At 26.2% G+C, this 15,503-nt stretch overlaps 2 protein-coding genes across 2 annotated transcripts in view; both read left to right on the forward strand.

Annotated features, from left to right (window-relative positions):
* The window catches only part of LOC117181078 (chymotrypsin-2-like), a 14,053-nt gene extending 9,241 nt beyond the window's left edge, over nucleotides 1-4,812 (forward strand). Inside the window, exon 3 of the mRNA XM_033373647.1 lies at nucleotides 4,440-4,812. Within this exon, the coding sequence (XP_033229538.1) occupies nucleotides 4,440-4,812 (373 nt within the window). The remainder of the gene's footprint in view (nucleotides 1-4,439) is intronic.
* Nucleotides 4,813-5,249: 437 nt separating this feature from the next.
* Nucleotides 5,250-6,715, forward strand: LOC117181079 (trypsin-like). The gene is made up of 3 exons (XM_033373648.1): nucleotides 5,250-5,399; nucleotides 5,580-5,752; nucleotides 6,493-6,715. Exons 1-3 carry the CDS (start codon nucleotides 5,250-5,252, stop codon nucleotides 6,713-6,715), a joined length of 546 nt encoding a protein of 181 aa, XP_033229539.1.
* Nucleotides 6,716-15,503: the final 8,788 nt, after the last annotated feature.

Below are 15,503 nucleotides of genomic sequence, written 5' to 3' on the forward strand. Positions count from 1 at the left end.
ACATGTTGATTCATATACTTTTTTATTTGGTGGGCTTCTCCCGAAATCAAATGATATTCGAAACTATATACTTTTAATATAAATAAAATGGAAGTGATTATTGATCAATTTATCTATTGATAGATTTCGGTAAAAAAAACTTTTTTTCTACTAAAACACTTGAAAAATAATGTAAAATTTGCACTTTTATTTATTAAATGTTGATTCATATACTTTTTTATTTGGTGGGCTTCTCCCGAAATCAAATTATATTCGAAACTATATACTTTTAATATAAATAAAATGGAGTTATTATTAATCAATTTATCTCTCGGTAGATTTCGGTTAAAAAGTTTTTTTTCTAACAAAACACTCGAAAAATAATGCAAAATTTGCACTTTTGTTTATTACATGTTGATTCATATACTTTTTTATTTGGTGGGCTTCTCCCGAAATCAAATGATATTCGAAACTATATACTTTTAATATAAATAAAATGGAGTTATTATTAATCAATTTATCTCTTGGTAGATTTCGGTTAAAAAGTTTTTTTTCTAACAAAACACTCGAAAAATAATGCAAAATTTGCACTTTTATTTATTAAATGTTGATTCATATACTTTTTTATTTGGTGGGCTTCTCCCGAAATCAAATTATATTCGAAACTATATACTTTTAATATAAATGATCGGTAGATTTCGGTAAAGAAGTTTTTTTTCTATCAAATGGCGGACTCACGTGGAGAAGCCGAAAGCGGTTGACCGTGATAATTTTTCTGGTTGGCCCGACCAGTGGTGCACAAAGTTGAACCGCCCCACAATGGGAGGAAATGCACTTTCTTCGCTCAAAAATGTGCAAAGCCTTCAATAAAATACAAATAATTTGCTTATTAGTCCATTTATTTGTTATAAACAAATTTTATGAACAAATTATCAAATAGTCTTATTATCAGTAGAAAAAATTTTCTGTTTACTAAAAGTGCTTCATATTAATGTAGGAATGATATATAATTACAAGAATAATTTAAAAGTTTATAATAACCATTGTTATAAACAATTCTTATAGCAAAATATTAAAATTTCAGATTTTTTCAAATTATAATTTCCTTCAATCGCCAGAACGACTTCAAGTATTTCTTAAAATAATAAATATTTTATAATATTTGATCAAGTATAAAAATTTTAATTTTTATAAACAATTTAGATAAATAAATTCAAAATTTTGGCCCTTTCGCAAAGAAATTTTTTTGTTTTGGCACTGGAAATGTTTTAAGCTATTGGATGAACGACTGTTAGTCACAAAAATATTAGAAAAGTTAACAATAACAATTGCTAAGAATAATTCTTCTGATAAAATATTCAAATTTAAGGTTTTATCAAATTTTAATTTTCTTTAATCGCTAGAATAGCATTCATTCATCCAATAGCTTAAAACATTGGCAGTGCAAAAACAAAAAAATGTCTATGCGAAAGGGCCAACATTTTGAATTTGTTTATCTAATTTGTTTATAAAAATTTAAATTGTTATATTTTATTGAATATTATTAAATATTTATTATTTTAAGAAATACCTGAAGTTCTGGCGATTGAAGGAAATTATAATTTGAGAAATCTGAAATTTTAATATTTTACCATAAAAATTGTTTATAACAATGGTTATTCTAAACTTTCAAATTATTCTTGTAATTATATATCATTCCTCCATTAATATGAAGCACTTTTAGTGAACAGAAAATTTTTTTTACCGATAATAAGACTATTTTCTAATTTGTTCATAAAATTAGTTTATAATAAATCAGTTATCAGTTATCAGTTATTAAAGCATAAAAAAATTGTTACGTAAAAAATTTCAGTTTTTCCATACTTTGAGTGAAAAAATTATTAATAAACAAGTAGAAGAGACAAAAGTTTAGAGCGTTAAGCTCTTCAGAATTTAATAAACTTTATTTTTTTTTTAAATTTTTAATTGGACTAAAATTGAAGGTTCTGGACATTTTTGAACGAAAAAAGTGCATTTCCTCCCACTGTGCGTCCGCCCGACGGTTGGCCCGACCATGGGCCGACAGTCAATTCGCAGCTGTGATAACGCATTCATATTAAAATATGTAAAAAGCACTGAATTGAGAATCTACGAGAATCTAATAAGTATTTCATTAAGTCCGTTTTAAGACCTCCAAACATGCAAAAATGGAAATTTGTGCACATTTTGAGTAGTTAAATAGTACTTGTATTATATTGAATTAATCCTTATCAGATCCTTGTAAGGTCCCCGAACCTAGAGAATTTATTAAGAGAATAAAAATAGGACTTATATTTCGACTCGGAAGTAAAACAATATTTTACATAAGGATCAACCATATATTACGTAACTAATATTCAGAAATCCCCCCCCCCCCCTCCATCATTGACAACCGTTAATTTTGTTATGGACCCCCCCCCTCCTTAAGAGGGGGGGGGGTCGAAAAATTTAACTTTTAGGTAAAATCAGATTTTACGTTTATACTAATTTTTGTGGGGTTTATAGCGAATCAAATTGCTAATGTTCTGTGATAAATAAACAATTAAAATAAAAAAGTGATTTTCAGAGCAAGTGTTGAAATGTGCCTAATTGAACTTTATATAGCAGTTAATCCGTGTATTATTGAATTTTTAAACTAAGAAAGGTAACTTTTTTACAAAGAATGGAATAGTTAAACATTTAATAAAAACAATAATCTTAAATTATAAAAGAATTAATTTTCTACGAAATAGTTGAATTATCAAATCAAAAATATGAAATTTTGATATAAAAAAAATAAATTTTATAAGAAAAAAGACAAATCTCGAACAATTTTTAACCAAATAGTTTAATTTTAACAAAAATTTGAATTTTTACATGAAAAAGAACGATTTTCAAGCAAAAATGGAACGAGAAAATTTTCAATTACCAAAGTAGCTTTCCAAACAAAAAAGGGGAATTTTTAACAAAACAGTTCAATTTCCAACCAAAGAAATGATTGTTTACTACAACTTTGAATTTTTAAGGGGTCATACACAAAATACGTGATACGTTCAGGGGAGTTGGGGGTCTGCCCTAGTATCATTCTCCATATTAAGACCAATGGGAAAAGTTGTTTTAGCCTTAAAACCTAGTTGTTAAATTTTTAACTAAAAAGATTAATTTCCTAAAAATGCAAATTTTTCAACAAAATTCAAAAATTCTCAACCAAAAAGATGAATTTTGAACTAAAAATATCAATTTTTAAACAAAAATATTAACTTACTACCCAAAAGGCGAATTTTCAATCAAATTCAAGCATTCTGAACCAAAAAGTGGAAATTTGAAATTTAAATATTAATTTACTACCAAAAAAGACGAATTTTCAATAAAATTTAAGAATCCTGAACTGAAAGGTGAATTTTAAACTAAAAAAGATGAATTTTTTAACAAAAATATTAATTTACTACCAGAAAAGATGAATTTTTCCAAAAATTGAAGAATTTTCAACCTAAAAGTTGAATTTTCAACTAAAAAGATGCATTTTTGAACAAAAATATTAATTTGCTACCAGATAAGGCAACTTTTAATTAAATTTAAGAATTCTGAACCAAAAAAATAAATTTTCAATTAAAAAAGATGAATGTTTAAACAAAACAATTAATTAACCACCAACAAAGAAGAACTTTTAAAAGAATTCTAGAAATCTGAATCATAAAGTTGAATTTTCCACTAAAAAAAAAGAATTCGTATACAAAAAAATTAATTTCTACCAAAAAAGACGAATTTAAAAAAATTTCAGAATTCAGAACAAAAAAAAATGTTCAAGTAAAAAGGAAGAATTTTGTAACAACAAAATTAATTTACCACCATAAAAAAGAATTCTCAATAAATTCAAGAATTCTGAACCAAAAAGTCGAATTTTCAACTAAAAAGAAGATTTTTTCAACAAAATGATTAATCTACTACCAAAAATAAGAATTTTTAATGAAATTGAAGAATTCTCAACCAAAAAGTTAAACTTTTGACTAAAAGCCTAGATTTTTAAACAAAAGTTGTTCATCTCCGGAGAGTCGTGGGACCGGTACCTCTAGAGAAAAAGGTTTTCTCTAAGTACTTAAGGCTGTTGTTCTTGGTGGTTCGGAACCCACCTTAAAGTGTAGGTCCCCCTTCCACCACCAAGTAAGTGTGTGGAGGGTGTGTAAAGGAATAGAGAAAGTGTAAGAAAAATATAAACCCTTAGGGGACACATTAGAAGCTTCCATTCCAGTATACAAAAAAATTACAAGAGATGAATAAAATTTAATAAAATCAAGAATCAGTGCCGTGAATTAATCTCCCGAAATTTCTCTTCGTGTACTTTTAGAAAAAAGAATTCTCTACTTTAACATAAGACCCCCTCCCCCTCCCTAAAGTGGTAACGCATTTAATGGATGATCCCTTATTGTCATTAGTAAACTAAAAATTTGGTCTAAAATTTTCAGAGGCAGGCAAATATATCCTTATGGATTGAGATCAATAGTCTTGCCTATTGTAAGCCAAGAGGATTGTCGAAACACTTATAAAAACGTTTATATAATTGAAGACAAGGATATTTGCACTGGTGGGAAAGAATACAAAGGCACTTGTTTTGGTGATTCTGGAGGACCTGTGGTAATCAATGGCAAGTTGGCTGGTATTATGTCTTGGCAAGTACAACTAGTTTCCACCCAAAAAGATCCTAATGTCTCTTCGAACCTGGCTTATCCTGCATATCGAAGTTGGATCATTTCAACAATGCAACACCTTGAATACATAGCACATCTATTTTCCCTCAAATTTCAGCGTATGCGCGACACTCAGATGCGCAAAACTTGACATTGTATCGGAATATTACCTTCGTTTTCAGTTTTTTATTTCCTATTTTTTTTGTTACAGACTCAGATTGATGACAGATGTAGACAAACAAATTTCTGTTTGCATCTACAAGCCAATCAAGATACAAAATTAAAGTGTAAGGCCTTTTATGATCAAAGCGAATTTCCTTATTCAATTAGGCTTTAATTTATTGGAGACGATTCTATTTACGTCAAGGGATTAATAATCTTACTGATTAGTCACATGATTTATCAAAGCGTTTGCATTTGTTTAAATATTATTTTTAACAACTACCGACAATTTTTCATTATTTACGTTCGTTATAAACGAAACCAGATGAGTAGTGCAAACAGAGTTACATTATAAAAACAAAGCCAGTATTCATTCTCAATGTAGTTTCTGTCTCTAACAGCATATCATTTAATATCGCATGAAAAATGAAACAACTTCCATTGAACCTTTTAATTCTCTGTGCCGTGATATCACAAGTGATGAGTGTTTTATCAGAAAAATTGTCATCGAATCTCCATGTTCGAAAAAAGCGTCTTATTAATACAACACCACTCCACATAGTATCAATTGACAAGGTCCCATATTTTTTAGTTTAAGAAAACATAACAATACCCATTGTGGTGCTACTATACTGCACATGCATGTTTTATTAACTGCTGCTCATTACGTTAAAAAAGCTGGTGTAACATACAACATTTTGTCCGGTTCGAGCATTGCAAATTATGGTTCTTATCACTCTGTAAAAAAATTTACAGAAATATTTACACTATGATCATTCTAATTATCAACACGATCTTGCTCTGCTTTATGTTATTCCTCCAATCGATTTGGTTCGTAGATTTAATCGAAAAATAGATTTTTATGGTGGTCCTCTACACCCAAATACTCCTGTCACTCTTAGTGGCTGGGGATGCACCAACATAGAGGGGTAAGTTGTAATAAATTAGTTTATTTGTAGGGAATGTTTATCTGTTTATATGTTTGCTACAGTCCAGCTACACGGAGAGAATTTATGTAAAACAGTCACGCTAGATGTAAGAGAGTCGCTGCATTTCGGTTTGGTGTGGAGTCCGCTTCAGATTAGGGGCACTGCTTACCCCGAACTTACAAAGATCAGTCGCTTGGAAATGTGGGTGCTATATTTTCCTAAGCTGCGCAAGCGCCGCATGTGCAGAACGGCTCGACGATGCTGTTGATCAAAAGGTTCGGCTGGTTCGGGGTAATGATTCTCCCGAATCAGTGGAGCCGTTCTACTAAACAGAAGTAGCTCTGTTCAGTGTGTGATTGGCGCGACAATTTTATGTGTTGGATGAGCAGCTCTTCTATCCGTGTAGGGTGACCATCCATCCGGATTTCTCCGGGCATGTCCTTATTTTAGGGCTTGTGTGAGTCGTCCTACAGGATTTTTTACTTTATCCGGGTTTTTGTCCGGATTTTTCAACTCATACATTTTTCTTTTTTAATTAAATTTTGGACCTTTTTTAGAAAATGTTGTCATTCAATACCATCTAACGATTTCTTCGCCAATCATCCTACATAAGTACTAACAAAAAAAGTTCGAAAACTGCAGTATTTTAAAATTCAAAAACTAAAGCTTCTTCTTTTTCACTATTTCAGACGAACAATCATGTTTTCTAAGGAACATCGATAAATAACTGTACCCATAAGTCCCTACATTTTTCACAACGCCCATAAAAGAGTGAACCCGAATAATGATGAGAATTTATGTATTTCTGATAAATTGAAAAAGCAAGGAAATTGCTATAGTGATACTAGAGGTCCAGTCGTTATTGATGGGAAATTGGCTGGCATATTGTCTTGGCCACCAAGAGCAAATAAACCTCTTCCTGAAATTGCTATTAATTTAGCTCATGCTGCATATCGAGAATAAATCACAACAATGGATTACCTTGTAGCAGTTGGTGGCGAATCTTAAAAAACCCTATGAAATTATTAAATGATATTTAAACTTAAATAATTCAAGGAAAAAATATCGTGCAAACATCACTTTAATGGCAAACTTATCTTAGTTGTTGTTTATTTGACTCATAGACGATAAGGTTCTTATCAAATAACACATTGTGCTACTAATTTCTCGAGTTTCTCAAAAAAGGAAAAGTCTACAAAACTAGTTGAAAATACAGTCATAAAATGAGGTAATCATTGAGTACTTTTAAGACAGACAAATAGAATAAACAAAACCTCTGCTCTATTAAGTGCTGAACAACATTTAAATTTGGTATAATATTGATATTTAATTTAAAACTTGTTTGATGGTTAATTGATTTCGTCAAATTAATGTTTCTGTTGGAACAAAATATATCCAGAAATTATTTGGTTTAAAATTTTCGGTTGGAAGTTCTAATAAAATATGAAACCCTACACTCTGTTGGATCTGTTCGGATATTGTTAATTAACAGTAAAGTAAAATATTGAAAGATTTTTTTTAACGTTTGTTTGGATTGTCGCTTTCGGTTAATATATACAAAAAAGTTCGATTTGTAAGGCACAGAATTAGAAACAAACGAATTAACACCTTTTGAAAAATATTTTTTCTAGTCCAAAAGTAAAATATCATTTGGATAAGACCTAAAAAATTTCATATTTTTCCCCAAAGTATTTCGAGGTGTTGATTATGGATATAAACTCTAAAATATTCTCAAATCTAATTTTCAAGGTCAATTCGAAAAACTAGTTTTCAGATTTGCAAAAAACAATTATTGGTCATTTTTCGAACTGAAAAATGGGTAGGGCGGGACAGAATTTCTCCCTTCCCTTTTCCAGATAGATAAATGGCAATTTTTAATCAAATAAAATGTTATGAGTATTCATTTTATAGTGAAACAAAATTCATTTTTGCATAAAAATTACAAAATTGAGTATAAGTTGATTATAATTCCATGGAAAACCAATAACTCTGAAAATAAATTACTTATTGAACAACATTTTTAAATTGATTTTTGCTTTTTTTACAAAAATACAAATATTTTTTGGTTTCCCTAAAGTATTTTGAGTTGCTGATTACGAATACAGCCTCAAAAATATTCGCAATGACAATTTTAAAGTCAAGTCAGAAACATATTATTTAACATATTATTATTTTATTATTAATTTACAACGTTTTACTATTCTAATATTTTTAATTAATTAGCATAATTAACATATAAAGTGATTATAATTCCATGAAAAATCTGAAACGTTGAAAAAATAACTTGTTAAGCAAAACTTTCGAAATCGTTTTTGTATTTTTTGAAAAAAAGACATATATTTTTTGGTCTCCCTCAAAGTTTATTGAGGTGTTGATTACAAATATTCACAAATTACATTATTAAGGACAGTTAAAAAATAGTTGTCAACTTTAAAAAAATGTGCATGCAAATTTTTAAAAACTATTTTTTTGTTTTGTTCAGAAAAATACAAATTAAAAAAATTTATCAAGTTGGAAACCGTTTCTGATAAAATAAGATTTTATGAAAATTTATAAATTATTAATTAAAAAAAATTATATATGTAAACACGCAATGGAATATAAAAGAAAAGAACATTTTTAAAAAAGATGATAATTACAAAAAAATATCGTGAAAATAAGAACAAAAAATTATTATAACGCTAAAATTTTAAGTAGAAAAAATATTTGTTTTATAACTGTAATCAAAATGAGGATTTGAACAAATCTTTTTATCATTGCTTATATTTGACTGTTTGAGGATTTTTTTCAGAGATCTTTTTTTAGAGAAATATAATTTTTTTGTAACAAAATTATAAAAGTTATTATAATGTATATAATCCTTAAAATCCCCGAAACGTTGAAAATCATCCGCGATTTAAAAAAATTATTGTATTTTTTTAAAGAAAAATACAAAAGTTCTTTGACCTCCCGCCACTAACAATTCACTTTTTGTCTAGAAAGTAGGGTTTTCAGAGGGTTTTAACCCATATACTACAAAATTCGAGAAAGGCATCAAAGATAAAAATTACCAAAAATTAGAATTATTATCGTTTGTACTTTGACTTTTTGTGTCAATTTTCAATATTGTAGTCAATGTTTTTAAAGGCACAAAACATCTTATTTTGTTACTAAACTAATTTTTTTGTTTAAAAAATAATTTCTATAAATCATTTACTGATTAGAAAGTAAAATGCATTCAAAAAAAGCTTCCCACTGGAAAGCGTTTAATAGTATTACGATATTACATTATAATTTAAATGCTTTCGATTAAAGTTACTTTACCTTAAAAGAATTATCCACAATAATTTCTACATTTTCTATATTTCGTTGGCCTTTCTATCATAATAAAAGTAATTTTATTAAAATTGAATCAATTTTAATTTTGAAGACGTCTTTTCTTGTCGTGCTTCTTATGTTAAATACATCCAATTTAAATCAAATATCCGCATTCATTTAAAAAGAAGAAAATATTTCTCACGTAAACTGATTATGAAAGCAAAATCTCACAAATAGAATCTGTCAATCTGTCCATTTTATATTTCATAGTAGTCTCCTCGTTTTTTTTTATGAGTGTGTACTCGATTTTTATTTTTAAAGCAAAAAATCACTTTTTAAATGAAATCCTAAATTCAACTTAAAGAATGAATTTTACATACTAAAATATTTGTTTCTGATGTTACACAAAATTAATTAATCAACAAAATAATATTTATTTTTTAAATTTTCAGAAAAAATCAGCTTTTTCAGATTTTTCTATTTTGAAAAATTTATCTTAAGAGATACTTTATAAAAATGTCCATACATTAAAAAAAATTTCCAAAATGATTGAAAAATAATCTCGAATATTATAAAAGATATTTTGAATTTTAGAAACAATTCCAAGAATAATTAAAAATGTTCAAAGATGTCCAAAAATTAAAAACAAAATATAGATTCTTGAAAATGTCGAAATAAAATGTTAAAACTTTTTAAGGATTTTAAAAGGTTTCAAGAAAATAACTAAATGTTTTAAAGATTTCTAGAACAATTTTAAATGATTTTTTATTTTGCAAAAATGAACTTTAGGACAGCATATAAAGAGATTCCAAAAACATTCCAAAAGATTTCCAAAACTGTCAAAAAATAATCTGGAAGATAAAATCTTCCAGATTCATTTTTGACAGTTTTAGAAATCACTTTTCTTAAGATTCTTAGGAAAACTTAAAATGATTTTTTATTTTGAGAAATGTATTTTAAGAGAATATTTATAAATATTTCAAAAAATGTTAAAATATTTTCAAAATTTTAGTAAAAGACTATTGGAGATTTTAAGGCAATTTTTCAATTCTTGCAACAGTTAAAAAAAACAAGAAAAATTGTAATAATTTAAAAATATATATTAAAAATTTTATAAACCATTGCAATACTAATTTAAAAGTACTACAAAAGATCAAAACCAAAATATAGATTTTTGAAGATTTCAAAATTAAATTTTTGAGCTTTTTAACGCTTTTGAAAGGTTTCAAGATAATCAAATTTTATTAAGATTCCTTTAAAAATATAAAATAATATCTTAATTTTAAAATTAATTTTAAGAGAATATTTTAAAGAGTTCAAAAGTATAGTGTCATTTTTTTACTTTTGCAGAACATTTTAAAAAAGGAAAAATTGAAAGTATTATGAAAGATTATTAGACAGTATAAAAGTTTTGAAAATTTTTAAAAATCATAAAAAATTTTCAGATGATTTTAAACATTTTAAAACAAAATATATATTTTGGAAAATTTTGAATAAATAAGCTTTTTAAGAATTTTGAAAAGTTTCTAGAGAATAAGAAATTTTCTTAAAATTCCTAGAAAATTTTTCAATTAAATTTTTTAAAAATAATTTTTAAAGACAAATTAATAAGATTTCAAAAAATTGTAAAAAGTTAAAAATAAAATTTTCTACACAGTAAAATTCCTGAAAAAAAAATTAGAATTAGATAATTAGAAGAAAAGTAGAAAACTCTAGAATAATAAAATTCCTGACAGTTTATAATATTTCTGAATTTAGAAATTCCAAAATCTTAACAATTAGAAAACTGTTTAAATTTTATAATCATTGAATTTCCATGTGCTGGAAATTTTATAATGTCAGATATTTTATAATGTCGAGAAAAAACTTAAATAATATTCGAGTTAGTAAAAAAGAAATATAATTTTGGCTGTTTAAAAACCTTTAACAAAAAAAGTTATTCGAAATTTGCAAATAAATCAAATCTAAACAAATCTAAAATCTTATTCTGATTATTTAATAAAATTGTTATTAATAATAATATTAATAACAAAAATGTAACATAAATTATTAATATTATTCCCTGACAAGAAGACTACAATATAATCAGTGTTTCCTCACGCCAACACAAGAACTGAACATGAAGATTATACCTGTCACAATTTGATTATCATGATTCATGCTTCACGGCATCTTCATGCGCGAGTGTTTCAATGTCAAATATAAATTCAATACTGAAAAAAATTGAGATTCGTCAACACTTATTTTGGAGATGGTTCAAATGGAAATTAATTAATAGGACACTTCAAATTCTTTTCATTTGCCCACATTCAATTATCGTAAACAGTATAATTAAAATTGACATTTTAACACGATTTTCCTTCCAATATGATTAAATTTTGAAACCCAATTGAAAAAATTAAAATGTCTGATTTTTTTCACTTTGGTAAGCTTAACATTGAATTTTCCACCCATAATAAATATAACAGTAACAACTTTTTAATTAAGGTTAACTCTAAAACATTCATGACTTATAATTTAAATATTCCATGTTTGGTTAAAACTTTATCTTCTTTGTTTGAAAATTCAACTTTTTAGTTAAAATAGAACTATTTCGTTGAAAATTATGTTTTTTATTAATAAAGAATTTTTGACTCATTTATAATTTTTTTTTTTTTTGAAAATGTAACTGTTTGGTTGAAAAATCACCTTCTTAAGAGTTCAAATGCTTTGTTGAAAATTTATTTTTCGTTTGCAGTTGCATCATTTTAGTTAAAATTTCAACTATTTTCATGAAAATTGAATGTACTTACACTTGAAATCTTAAGCGTTCCATATTGAAATCATTATGGTACCTAAATGGAATTGAAAATTTTTCGTTGAAAATTCGATTTTTTTCTGGTTCGAAATTTATTTTTGTAAGTGAAAATTCAACTATTTTATTTTAAGTTGAAAATTTAACTGCTTGATTCGCAGTTTAACTACTTTGTTACAATTTCATTTCTTATTGTTAAATATTACTGATTTTATTTGAAAATTGTTTGATTGAAATTTTAAGTGTTTTGCTGAAAATTCTTTTTTCTTATATAAAAATTAATTTTATTTCTACTGCAAATGTACCTATTTCATTTATTGTGAAAATATGTCTCTCTTATCTAAACATCAATACATTTTGTTGAAAATTCGTTATTTTTCTTATGAAAAATTAAAAATCTTGTTGAAAATTCATCTTTTTGGTTGAAAATTGAACTTATTGTTGAAATTTCTTTTCTTCGTGCTAGAAAATCATTTTCATCTTCTCATCATTTATGATTGAGAAAGTATTAGAATTGTCCGAAATTTGACAACCAAAGTTTTTCAACGGATCTCCACGTATTGAGACCCCCTGAATCCGAAAATCAAGCATTTACGATGGCGCCTGTATGTCCGTCTGTCTGTCCGTCCATAAACACGATAACTCTAGAAAAAATGAACGGATCAAATCTATCTTTAGTACAATTTTCTTCAGGTCCTAAAAGAAAGAACGACTTCGTAAACCAGACACTGTGGATAAAAAATCAAAAAGGTGGGGCATTTTTAGAATTTTTGGAAACATTCTTTTTTCAGATTTAAGAATGTTATGTACGGCTATTCGTAGTACTCAAAATGGCAAACAACTTATCCTAATGACTTTTTTCGATAAAAAGAAAATTATTCCAGTTTTAGCATTTATAAAATTCAAAAAATCAATCAAAAGTCAAAATTTTTAGTCAAACAGCGCACGATATGAAAAAAAGTCAAGAAAAGGAAAAAAATTCGTTTTGGAAGCCCAAAAGGACAATCATAACAACTTTTTGAATTTTCTTGAAAAATCGAAAATTCACATTTTTATTGCACAAAAAATAATGGAAAATAAAACATTCCATTTTGTGACCAAACTATGAAAGAAATAAAAAAGAATAATAAACAAAAATGATGGTTCCAAAAAATATCTACAAATTTGTTAATACTAAAACACATCCACACATTTGTTAGGAATCACTTTTTGATAGGACACGTAGATTTGGTTTTAATAATAAAAATTAAATTAAAAATAAAAATGTAAAAATTTGTGGAAAAACGAAAAAAGGTACAAAAACAAATCGATAGACAAAATTGATAAATGGATAGACAAATTGATAGTTACCCCAAAAAAGATATACTATTTTTTTATAATTGATTACAATCTTATCATTTATGATTGGGAAAGTATTAGAATGGCCCGAAATTTATTACCATAACATTTAAATTTGAACCAAACGAAGCGAAATATGAGAACAATCTTAAAGAGAAATTATAGCTTTTAAAAAATCCTCCAAATTTTTTTTAGCCATTTTCAAATAGAACTCCTCATTTTATTTTTATTTATCGAAAGTAGTATGCAGAAAATCGAAAATTTCAATATTACTCCAAAAGACGCGAGATCAGTAAAAAATCTAAAAGAAGACCAATCAAAATTAGTTCATAATTTTTAAACTTATCTTTTAAATTTATCAGAAGTTTTGTGGTTCGATTTCCAATGGAGCGAAGATGGAGTAGGATTTTTTTTTTCAAGAAATAATTTTAATTTTAATCAAAATTAGTTTTAGCTTATAAAAATTTGTTTAAACTAGTCAAAAATAGTCGTAACTAGTGAAAACTTGTTACAACTATTTGAACTAGTCAACTAGTCAACAAAATTTTAAATAGTAAAAGCTAGTCTTAATTAGTAAAAATTTATGTTAACTAGTAAAAACTAGTTTTAACTAGTGAGAAATTGTATCAAAACTTGTTTTAACTAGTCAACATTTATTTTAGCTACTAAAATCTAGTTTTAACTAGTTAAAAATTTTTAAAATGGTTTTAACTAGTCAACAAAAATGTAACTAGTAAAAACTAGTTTTAAATGGTCAAAATTTATTTTAGCTGGTTTTTATTAATGAAAACTAGTTTTAGTTATTCAAAATCTGTTTTAGCTAGTAACAATAAGTTTTAAGTAGTCAAACATAGTTATAACTAGTAAAAACTTCTTTTAACTAGTCAAAATTTGTTTTAGCTAGTAAAAACTAGTTTGAACTAGTCAAAATAATTTGTGAACAGTCGAATCTTGTTTTAAATAGTCAAAATTAGTTTTAGGTAGTAACAACAAGTTTTAAATAGTCAAAAATAGTTGTAACTCGTCAAAACTTCTTTTAACTATTCAAAATTTGTTTAAAACTTCATCAGATTATTTTCCTTAATTACTTCATTCTTCTTAATTAGATTTTGTGTTTTGACTAGTTAAAACTAGTTTAAACTGATCAAACATAGTTATAACTAGTAAAAACTTCTTTTAACTAGTCAAAATTTGTTTTGGCTAGTTACAAATAATTTTGAATAGACAAAAATAATTGTAACTAGTCAAAAATTCTTTTAATTAGTTAAAATTGGTTTAATCCTTCATTAGATTATTTTTACTTGGGCAGTTCGTACAACTACACCTGGCAAGTTTAGGTTCTGATTAGTTAAATCTAGTTTAAACTAGTAAAAACAAGTAAAAATTTGTTTTAACTATTCAAAATTAGTTTTCACTAGTCAAAACTTGTTTTAACTAGTCAACATTTGTTTTAGCTATTAAAAACTAGTTTTAACTAGTAAAAAATTGTTATAACTAGTAAAAACTTTCTTTGACTAGCCAACAAAATTTTAACTAGTAAAAATTATTTTGAATTAGTCAAAATTTATTTAAGATAGTAAAACATAGTTTCAAATAGTCAAAAATGGTTGTAACTAGTCAAAACTTCTTTTCACTAGTCAAAATTTGTTGAATCCTTCATTAGATTGTTTCCCTTAATTACTTCATTTGTTTTAATTAGATTATATAATAAAATCTGAATTTAGTATTTAGGCACTTCCTACAATTATACCTGGTAAATTTCGGTTCTGATTAGTTAAAACTAGTTTCAACTAGTAAGAACTATTAAAAATTATTTGTCACTAGTAAAAACTTGTTTAACTAATCGAAATTTGGTTTAGCTAGTAAAAACTAGTTTTAACTAGTTAAAACTAATCGAAACTTTTTTCAACTAGTCAAAATTTGTTTTAGCTAGTAAAACATAGTTTCAAATAGTCAAAAATGGTTGTAACTAGTGAAAATTTGATGAATCTCTCATTAGATTGTTTTCCTTAATTAATTCATTTTTCTTAATTAGATTATACAATAAAATCTGAATTTAGTATTTAGGCACTTCCTACAATTATACCTGGTAAATTTCGGTTCTGATTAGTTAAAACTAGTTTCAACTAGTAAAAACTATTAAAAATTATTTGTCACTAGTAAAAACTTGTTTAACTAATCAAAATTTTGTTTTAGCTAGTAAAAACTAGTTTTAACTACTTAAAACTAATCGAAACTTTTTTGAACTAGTCAAAATTTGTTTTATCTAGTAAAACATAGTTTCAAATAGTCAAAAATGGTTGTAACTAGTGAAAATTTGAT

The sequence above is a fragment of the Belonocnema kinseyi genome, chromosome 10, assembly GCF_010883055.1.
Source record: "Belonocnema kinseyi isolate 2016_QV_RU_SX_M_011 chromosome 10, B_treatae_v1, whole genome shotgun sequence".
Taxonomy (NCBI): domain Eukaryota; kingdom Metazoa; phylum Arthropoda; class Insecta; order Hymenoptera; family Cynipidae; genus Belonocnema; species Belonocnema kinseyi.

Coding starts and splice junctions, on each gene's coding strand:
- LOC117181079 (XM_033373648.1), top strand. CDS start 5,250: ATGAAACAACTTCCATTGAACCTTTTAATTCTCTGTGCCGTGATATCA. Junction 5,400..5,579: donor ACATAGTATCAATTGACAAG/GTCCCATATTTT, acceptor AAAAATTTACAG/AAATATTTACACTATGATCA. Junction 5,753..6,492: donor GGATGCACCAACATAGAGGG/GTAAGTTGTAAT, acceptor TGTACCCATAAG/TCCCTACATTTTTCACAACG.